Source organism: Leucoraja erinacea, unplaced genomic scaffold, assembly GCF_028641065.1.
Source record: "Leucoraja erinacea ecotype New England unplaced genomic scaffold, Leri_hhj_1 Leri_208S, whole genome shotgun sequence".
Taxonomy (NCBI): Eukaryota; Metazoa; Chordata; class Chondrichthyes; order Rajiformes; family Rajidae; genus Leucoraja; species Leucoraja erinaceus.
The window spans coordinates 91272-101683 of NW_026576109.1; the positions used below are offsets into that span (position 1 = coordinate 91272).

Sequence of the window (10412 nt, forward strand, 5' to 3'; positions counted from 1 at the left end):
AAACTTTGTATAAAGGGGTCTTAAGAAGCCCCTTTTAATGTAAAAATAAGGTACATACCTTTAGTCGTTTGCTTTATAAAATCCTGGGGCTGCGAGAGGTCGCGGGTTGAGAGAGTGATTTTAAAACTATTATAACTATTATTCGATGCCTATAAAAATAATAATACATTTTGCGACGGGGTCTTTCAGCGATTTTTCATTAATGATTTACTAGGCTGAACATCTTCGATTGGAACAGCCTAGTAAAAAATCGCGTTTTAAACCCGCCCCCTCTAAACAGCGCCATAATCGCACACACGGGTCTGGGGCAGATTCGCAGCGACGATTCAGGTAGGTTTTGCAACATACCTACTTCTGGTGGTTTTTTTATATAGATAGAAAGACAGAAAATAGAGTTACAAATATCAAAAAACAGAAAAGGTGTAATGAATTACTTCTAATACGTCATTGGAGATAGGTTCGTAGTTTATAAGCACTCTTCATTCTTAATTATCATTAATTATAAACATATAACCATATAACAATTACAGCACGGAAACAGGCCATCTCGGCCCTACAAGTCCGTGCCGAACAATCATTTTCCCTTAGTCCCACCTGCCTCCACTCATAACATAACCCTCCGTTCCCTTCTCATCCATCTGCCTATCCAATTCATTTTTAAATGATACCATCGAACCTGCCTCCACCACTTCCACTGGAAGTTCATTCCACACCGCTGCCACTCTCTGAGTAAAGAAATTCCCCCTCATGTTACCCCTAAACTTCTGTCCCTTAATTCCGAAGACATGTCCTCTTGTTTGAAGCTTCCCTATTCTCAAAGGGAAAAGCTTGTCCACATAAAAATCATATATAATTTTTTTTTTTTAACCATTTTTTAAATTTATTTCTATTTATTTTATGTTTCTGTTTATTTTTGTATTTTTCTTGTGTGCATTATTTGAGTGTTCCTTATTAACGTGTATTTTTTCATTTTTGTGTTGATTTATTAAACATTAAAAATGTAAACATTAAAAAACACACAAAAACAACCGGCGCCATCTGAGCCGGCAGCAGCTGTAAACAGGAGAAACGTTTTTGTGTGGGGACCGCCGCGGTTTCTCTCAGTGTGCGTATATGTCGCGCAGTAATACACCGCCGTGTCGGCGGGTTCGATGCCCTCGATGATGAACTGGCCGCGCTTGTCAGCAGGTGTGAAATCTAATTTAAAACGACCATTCATCTCTCTCCCAGCCGCTCTTCGAGTGATTAACCTTTCTAGTCGTTGTCCACGTTTCTGTCGGTACCACTGCATGGCATAAATGTATTTCTCGTAGGTACAATTGATCCGAGTCGACTCTCCATTCTGGACAATAATGGCGGGCGGAATCTGCCAGACCCCGTCCGAAAGACAACGACCTGAGAGAAATAAATAAAAATGCGGTCGCGTAAGATTGCATAAGTAAATATGCGACAGTGTATTATTTGTGAACAGCTCTGGCACTTACGTATCAGCAACGCGAGGAAGATGGAAAATAGATTCTGCTGCATTGAGGAAAACATCTAGAGAATTGTGTTCAGAAGCAAATGACGCACCCTCGCTTCAGAGAATACCTACTGAATTAAGGTGGTAACAGTCGCCGATGACAGGAAACAGCTACGGAAGTGTATATCACGTGGGGTTCACATCTTTGTACCGGAAGAAGAAAGGAGGAGCCGGAGAGTGGGGTGTGGGAGAGCTGGGAAACATAGAAACATAGAATACGGGATATAGAAGAGACCCTGCTGAGAGCCGCATCCATTGTCGAAGAGTGGAACCCCATGTACACAAACCTGGCAAGAAGGTCCTGCTCACTTATGGTGCGTAACCGGAACCCCACCTTTCGATAAAACGGACTGGGCTAGGCATGCTGAGCTCCTATCAGCGAAGTGGCCCATCACGGTGGAGCAACTGGTGGAGAATGGCCGCAGCGCCAGAAACACAGCGCTAAAACAGGAAGGCAGATTAGTATCTGAATGCTGCCATGTTAGGAAAATGGGAAGTACAACGTGATCTGGATGTCCTTATTCGCCAGTCACTGAAAGTACCCATGCGGGTACAGCAGGTAGTGAAGAACACCATTGGCGTGTTGGCGTGCATAACAACAGGAGTTGCGTATAGGGGCAATGAGGTCCTACAGTTATACAGAGGCCTAGAGCGACCACACCTGGAGTATTGTGCGCAGTTTTCGTCTCCAAATTTGAGGAAGGGCATTGTTGCTATTGAGGGAGTTCAGCGTAGGTTCACCAGGTGCATTCCCTGGATGGTGGGACAGTCATATGTTGAAGGAATGGAGCGACTGGGCTTGTTAAGCGTGGAATTCAGAAGAACGAGAGGGGATCTTATTGAAACATATAAGCTTATTAGGGGATTGGATACGGTGGAGGCAGGAAATATATTACCGATGTTGTTGGGGGAGTCCAAAACCAGGAGCCATAGTTTAGCAATGTTACAAAATGTTGAGATTAAAAAAATCAAGTCTGCAATTTATCCCATCAGATAAAGCATAACAATAAGTTTAATTTGACACCAAATTCACTTTCATATCTCAATCATTAAAAAAGTTATGACCATTTTCATACTCGGAAATTAGCATCTTGTTCCCTATTGATTTTCAATGGACATTACAAAAAAGCTGTGATCTTGGATAGTCAAACGCCCATTTCTTAAGGAAAGATTAACATTTTTAAATAGCCTAAGTGTCCAAAGATTATTCACAAATAATTCACAATATAACATGATTTTTATATCTAATTTACATTAATTTATAGGCCAAATGGAAGGAATTTAGTGTTCAATTGCTGTAAATAAATGCCCATTTAAATCGTCTTTCTAGTGGGTTCATGTGGAACGCGCTGGTTTAGAATGTTGACATAGCGCTGGATTAGTGCCCTCAAATGCCGAGAAAAATGCTGCGGGATATAAAAATCCCAAAATGAACTACTCGCTATAGATAACTTGAAATACAGGGTTATATATATGCCCCATTTAATGTAAAAATAAGGTACATACCTTTAATTGTTTGCTTTATAAAACCCTGGGGCTGCGAGAGGTTGCGAAATCAGAGAGTAATTTTAAAACTATTATAACTATATTATCGAGGCCTATAAAACTAATAATACCTTTTGCGACCGGGTCTTGCAGCGATTTTTCGTTAATGATTTACTAGGCTGAACATGTGCGATTAGTACAGCCTAGTAAAAATCGCGTTTTAAACCCGCCCCCTCCAAACAGCGCCAAAATCGCCGACATGGCTGAGGGCAGATTCCCAATGACGATTCAGGTAGGTTTTGTAACATACCTACATAGTTCAAGAATGAGGGGTAGGCCATTTGGAACGGAGATGAGAACAATGTTTTTCACCCAGAGAATTGTGAACCTGTTGAACTATCTGCCTCAAAAGGCATTGGAGGGCGGTTCTCTGGATACTTTCAAGAGTGCGTAAGATACAGCTCTTATAGATAGCGGAGTCAAGGGATATGGGGAGAAGGCAGGTAGTGGGTACTGATTGTGGATGATCAGCCATGAATACTGTGAATGGCGATGCTGGCTCGAAGGGCCGAATGATCTATTCCTGCACCCATTGTCCATTGTCGTTAAAACTGGTTCAATACTGACGTGTCGTGTCGTGCTTGATTGACATTTCTACATTCTTCCCTTATGCCCCTGTCCCACTTAGGAAACCTGAACGTAAACCTCTGGAGACATCGCGCCACACCCAAGGTTTCCGTGCGGATCCGGGAGGTTCCCGGAGGTGTTTGTCAGTCTCCCTACCTGCTTCCAATACCTGCAACCTCCGGCAACCTCCGGCAACCACCTGCAACCTCCGGGAACAGCACGGAAACCTTGGGTGGGGCGCAAAGTCTCCAGAGGTATTCGTTCAGGTTTCCTTAGTGGGACAGGGGCATTAAGCCACTTGGGGTTCTTATGGGCGCAACTGTTTCCTGCGATATTATTCTGCCTGCGCACCGGCAAGTTGACTAGCCATTGCTATTTCGAGAAGGGACGGCTGCGTGTGAAAACGGGAATGTAGGGAAATCGGGATCAATGGAGGATTAGTGTCGTTACCGGTTGCAGGTCAGTACGCACTCACTTGACCAATGTACTCTTTTCCGTGGTGCAACTCTCAGTCCTTCTTCGACCTGGAAGCCTTACTGGAGAGAAATCATGGACCAAATACTTTATCGGATCATCAGATATTTAGACAGAAGGAATATCGATCGTGTCCGTGCGTTTTTGCGCCCCCATTATATTAGTCGTGTGAAGCTAAAGGCGACTCATTGGCAAGCACGAAAGAAAGACGAATGGTTCTTAACACAACACTAAGGATAGCGGCACTGAAATCCTCACTCAGGTCCGATAAACAACTGCTCACCTCTGCCTTTTGACTCTTAAACCAATTTAGCAAGCGCATCCCCGCGCCTTTTTACACCGAACAAGGTTTAGTTTCGCTAGTGGATTTGCCTGTCATCCGAAATCCTTATTGTAGTCCACACCATCATCTTAATTTGTGCTTAAAGTTATCATATGATTTACATTAGACAATGTCTGGCTGAAGAAGCGTCTCACCCGAAACGTCACCCACTCATTCTCTCCAGAGAAGATGCTGGTCACGCTGGCGCAGTGGTAGAGTTTCCGCCTTACATTGAATGCAGCGCCGGAGACCCGGGTTCGATTCCGACTACGGGTGCTGCCTGTACGGAGTATGTATGTTCTCCCCGTGATCTACGTGGATTTTCTCCGATATCTTCGGTTACCTCCACACTCTAGAGGCGTACAGGTTTGTTGGTTATTTGTCTTGGTGAATGTAAATATTGTCCCTATTGGGTGAAGGATAGTGTTAATATGTTAATAGGCAGGGATCGCTGGTCGGCGCGGACCAATTTGGCCGAAAGGCCGTTTTTCCACTCTGTATCTACAAACTAAACGAAATTAAACTATGATACTGTCTGTCCCACTGAGTTATTCCTGCTTTATGTGTCTATCTTCGGTTTAAACCAGCAGCCGTGCTTCCCTCTGAAATATATGATTTGCATGTATACATTAAACTCCAACTATGACAATTAGACCTGGTGCGGGGCCGTACATCGCCCGGCGCGACCTAAAATGGCCGGGGGACTTACCCTCCCCCACCAGGGGCTTCATCATCGGTTGAAAAATGGAGAGCAGGGGCGATAAATGACTTTGCCTTCCATCACAGTGAGGAGGAGGTTCACTCTGATGGATGTTTGTATGAATTAATTTGCTTGTGTGTCGAGTAGGAATCATTTTTGTTTGTATGGCTGCAGAAACAGACTTTCGTTTGAGCCTCACTGATGTTCAAATGACAATAAATATTGTATTGTATTGTATTGTATTGTATATCCAGAACGTCTTCAAACGCTGTTATGATCGCTCCAAGAATTGTCTCGTCCATTAATTCGGATCAGCGTTAAAACAGCGAGAATCTATTTGTTCGGAAAATTGTGACTAACAACACTGATGATCCATGGCAACCGCCGCCCCAGGGACGGCCGCCTGGCATAAATAGATGGGGCGAGGTGCTTGCTTCAGAGTGCAAGCGATCAGCACTGCGTTCACACGGAAAATGCACGCGCCTGGGAACGGCCCGGTCTTTGCAGTTTATTATTCAGCTCTGGCAGCGTTCGGTGTCCCAGGTAACGTGTGGATATTGAGGACGAACAGTCCAAAGCAGCTTATTGTGTTAATTATATTTTCAGCCACTTTACTCTGCTTGACATGGCTATTGTACACCTCCCATCATTGTGCCTCCGCGGTGATTAGAGTATAGGAGCAGGGAGGTTCTACTGCAGTTGTACAGGGTCTTGGTGAGACCACACCTGTAGTATTGCGTACAGTTTTGGTCTCCAAATCTGAGGAAGGACATTATTGCCATAGAGGGAGTGCAGAGTAGGTTCTCCAGACTGATTCATGGGATGTCAGGACTGTCTTATGAAGAAAGACTGGATAGACTTTGTTTATACTCTCTGGAATTTAGGAGATTGAGAGGGGATCTTATAGAAACTTACAAAATTCTTAAGGGGGTTGGACAGGCTAGATGCAGGAAGATTGCTCCCGATGTTGGGGAAGTCCAGGACAAGGGGTCACAGCTTAAGGATAAGGGGGAAATCCTTTAAAACCGAGATGAGAAGAACTTTTTTCACACAGAGGATCTCTGGAACTGAGTGTTGTTGAATCTCTGGGACTCTCTGCCGCAGAGGGTGGTCGAGGCCAGTTCATTGGCTATATTTAAGAGGGAGTTAGATGTGGCCCTTGTGGCTAAGGGGATCAGAGGGTATGGAGAGAAGGCAGGTACGGGATACTGAGTTGGATGATCAGCCCTGATCATATTGAATGGCGGTGCAGGCTCGAGGGCCGAATGGCCTACTCTTGCACCTAATTTCTATATTTCTATGTTTCTATCCCTTAATAACTTGATATGTAATCGATACCTAACACAAAGACGACGATGCCACAATAATGCTCCAAATATCATTGTTTGAATATTTACCTCTTTCACGTTATTTTATTTGCTCCACGTCTACTGAAAACGGTCGATGTTCTCGAGTAGCCATGGACATATTTTAACTGTTAATTAACTATTTACAGATATATTTAGAAGGGCAGCCAGGGTAACCGTCGAGGAAGAACTGAAGGTGCTGTCGTGTTTGAAGGTAGACAAATCACCGGGGCCTGATCAGATACATCCGAGGACATTGCGAGGAACTAGAGAGGAAATTGCGGGAGCCCTGGTTGAAATTTATAAATCGTTCTTAAATACAGGACAGGTTCCAGAGGATTGGAGGGTGGCAAATGTTATGCTTCTTTTCAAGAACGGCTGCTAGGAAAATGTTGGGAACTATAGGCCGGTGAGCTGAACATCTGTAGTTGGTAAGTTACTGGAGAGTATTCCGAGCGATATGATATACAGGCAATTGGATGGGCAAGGGCTGATTCGGGACAGCGAGCATAGATTTGTACGCGGGAGTTCCTGTCTAGCAAATCTGATTGAGCTTTTTGAAGACGTGAGCAAAAATGAAGATGAGGGCAGAAATGTGGTTGTCGTGTACAACGACTTTAGTAAGGCGTTCGACAAAGGTGCCGCGTCGTAGGCTGCTCTGGGAGGTTAGATCTCATGGGATCCAAGGAGAGATAGCTGAATGGATCGCAAATTGGCTCCGTGGTTGCACCTCTAGAAGGGCTCCCCGAGTTAGTGTCCCGCGTTGCCACTTTTAATATATGCATCCATCATTGCGTTTCGCAATGGCATGTAATAAATAAATATCGAACCATAAATACAAAGATATTAAACTAATAACCGACACTAACAGTACTTATCCTTAATTGTATATGCGTGCTTGCCTTTCCGGTTCCCATTCCCCAGGTCTTTCCTGATCGAAGACATTTTGTATTAATTATATTTCATTGTAGATATTCAGCCCCATAATGCTACCGCTGATGTTCTGCAATAATTGGCTACCGTGATAATGTATTTCCGTTCTTATCACCGTGTGGCAGTAAAGGTCGAAGGCAGTGAGACAGAAAAATAACTATTTTCCCAGCTACAGTATGCGAGTGAAGGTTCTTGTCTCGTATACAATTGCATCGAGCATTGAGCTGAATAATTCAGTGCCTTTCGTGTTTCCATATTTCTGTATTTGCTGAGTACTGAGCGATCTGTCATTTCTTCGGCCGAAATGTAGCACTGGGATTTTCCGCTTGGCTTTGGTTAAATGATTTCATGGATACAGTGCATGTTTCATATTATTTCCACGTATCCATGAATCACTCTTCCGCATAACTATGCATAGCAAATGCGGACGAATTTTCAACATTTATTACATGTATTGCAAAGCCTGCTGTCCCTCCACGAGATTGCATGTCACTGCAATTAATCACGCGATCTGCTGCGATCTGCTGCGCTCTTTCAGATCATTCGCTTCACAATAGCATTGATGTGCATTGAGCCGCCTCGGGTCGTGTCCATCAGTCTGAAGAAGGGTTTCGGCCCGAAACGTTGCCTATTTCCTTCGCTCCTAGATGCTGCTGCACCCGCTGAGTTTCCCCAGCATTTTTGTGTACTTTCGTGTCGTTTAACCGCTACCACGAGTGGTTTTATAAGCTTCTGTAACTTCACTTGATGTCAATTCGCAGACGATTAAAACTCTCGCCATGTTTATTCTCAATATTAGACACAAAATGCTGGAGTAACTCAGCGGCACAGACAGCATATCTGGAATTCCTCTCCAGAGACGCTGCCTGTCCCGCAGAGTTACTCCAGCGTTTTGTGTCTTCCTTCGGTTCAAATCAGCATCTGCGGTTCCTTCCTGCACATTATTGCCAATATTGTTCGTTTTGAAATTCCACGACTTAATTTTCTTTTATGCCTTATTTCTTTCTCTCTGTTATTTAAGTGGAATTTTAAAGTTTAGATTGATCTGCAATGATCTGCGAAATGTAACAAATTTCCGTCGTTAAACTGATGTGTTTCAATCGCTGTTGGAACAGTGAAAGATATATGCCCCTGTCCCACTTATCAAACCTGAACGAAAACCGCTGGATACTTTGCGCCCCACCCATGGTTTCCGTGCGGTTCCCGGAGGTTGCAGGTGGTTGCCGGAGGTTGCAGGTGGTTGCCGGAGGTTGCAGGTAGTGGAAGCAGGTAGGGAGACTGACAAAAACCACCGTTAACCGCACGGAAACCTTGGGTGGGGCGCAAAGTCTCCAGAGGTTTCCGTTCAGGTTTCCTAAGTGGGACAGGGAGCAATATTACGAATGCATCGTCGCCATTCAAACATGTTGATGTAACAGGCAAACGCTATTTTAGTTACTGGATTTTCTATCTCTCTATCTCTCTCACACGGCGAACGCGTTGACCATTGTGATCCTGGCGCAAGGAAGATGCGGCCTCGCCAAGTGTATCACCCGCTACCTCGTGTTCATGGCGGTGGCGGATCTCCTCGTCATTATCACGGCAGTGATACTGAGTCGGCTACGTGCTATGTATTTCCCTGTCAGTTTTTTGTCCACCATTCCCGCCTGCAAACTTATTATTCTCCTCAGCTGGGCATCCAAGGACACGTCCGTTTGGTTGACCGTCGCCTTCACCTTCGATCGATTCATCGCCATTTGCTGTCACCGACGCAAGCTCAGATATTGCACGGAGAAAAACGCGGCTGCCGTTATTGGAGTTGTCTGTGCGGCGGGTTGTTTAAAGAACGTCCCTTCTTATTTTATATACGTGCCAGTGTACGTGGTCGATAACGTGCCCTGGTTCTGCACGATAAACCAAATGTACTACTCTTCCATTGCATGGAGGGTTTATGACTGGCTGCACCGGATGTTAAACCCATGTGTCCCTTTCCTTCTCATTTTTCTACTCAATGTTCTGACCATCAGATACATCCTAAAGGCGAATGAAGCCCGCAAGAGGCTCCGGGCCCAGAGCAACGGAGACAGACAGAATGACACGGAGATGGAGAACAGGAGGAAGTCTATCATTTTACTCATGGCGATATCGGGTAGTTTTCTCCTGTTGCGATTGACGTATGTCGTGAATTTTCTATTTGTGCAATTGACCAGCAATAACTATGCCAGCGGCTCCAATTCCGCTGATCCAAAGTTTATCCTTCAGGAAAGCGGATACATGCTGGAGCTCCTCAGTTCTTGCACCAACTCGTGCATTTACGCGGGGACGCAGATTAAGTTCAGAAGACAGTTGAAGGGCGTTGTTCAATTCCCATTCAAACTAATTAAAACATGGTTCAAAACTTACGCATTACCGATAGTTTCTGTCTTATTTTCCACCACTGAAAATTATAAAGTTGATATGATTTTGAAATAGGTGAGTGTTAGTGATGTCTAGTTTCTGTCCTTATCAGCCTCAAGTCAAGTCAAGTCTAGTCAAGTCAAGTCAAGTCAAGTCAAGTCAAGTCAAGTCAAGTCAAGTCAAGTCAAGTCAAGTGTATTTGTCACATACACATGCAAGATGTGCAAGTTCTCTTTGAGTCGCTGCGCAGGAAAAATATATTTAAGACCAACGTTTGACCCTTGAAGACTGAAAAGGGTGAATTTATTTTGGGAGACAAGGAAATGGCAGATGAGTTGAACAGGTACTATGGAACAGTCTTCACTAAGGAGGACACAAACAATCTTCCTGATGTACTAGTGGCCAGATTATCTGGGGTGACGAAATAACTGAATGAAATTCACATTGAGAAGGACCTGGTGTTGGGTAGACTGAAGGCTGAGAAATCTCCACGGCCTGATGGTCTGCATCCCAGGGAACCTGTGGACGCATTGATGATCGTTTCGCAATGTTATATCGATTCAAGATCAGTTCCTGTGGATTGGAGGGTAGCTAATGATATCTAACTGTTTAAGAAAGGAGGGAGAG

General features: G+C 44.3%; 1 protein-coding gene and 1 gene segment (V, D, J or C); one reads left to right on the plus strand and one right to left on the minus strand.

The window, feature by feature from the left end:
- Window positions 1-474: 474 nt before the first annotated feature.
- Window positions 475-2404, minus strand: LOC129716324 (T cell receptor alpha variable 17-like). The segment is given in 2 exon segments: window positions 475-1395; window positions 1485-2404. Coding segments are annotated over 2 exon segments (465 nt in total).
- Window positions 2405-5603: 3199 nt separating this feature from the next.
- Window positions 5604-9860, plus strand: LOC129716322 (probable G-protein coupled receptor 139). The gene is made up of 3 exons (XM_055666190.1): window positions 5604-5673; window positions 7040-7114; window positions 8914-9860. Exons 1-3 carry the CDS (start codon window positions 5604-5606, stop codon window positions 9858-9860), a joined length of 1092 nt encoding a protein of 363 aa, XP_055522165.1.
- The last annotated feature ends 552 nt before the right edge of the window (window positions 9861-10412 follow it).

What these genes read in the sequence shown, in the direction of transcription:
- LOC129716322 (XM_055666190.1), top strand. Translation starts at nt 5,604, where the DNA reads ATGCACGCGCCTGGGAACGGCCCGGTCTTTGCAGTTTATTATTCAGCT. An exon ending in GGCAGCGTTCGGTGTCCCAG is followed by an intron (nt 5,674 to 7,039) that starts GTAACGTGTGGA and finishes AGCTTTTTGAAG; the next exon opens with ACGTGAGCAAAAATGAAGAT. An exon ending in TAGTAAGGCGTTCGACAAAG is followed by an intron (nt 7,115 to 8,913) that starts GTGCCGCGTCGT and finishes TCCTGGCGCAAG; the next exon opens with GAAGATGCGGCCTCGCCAAG.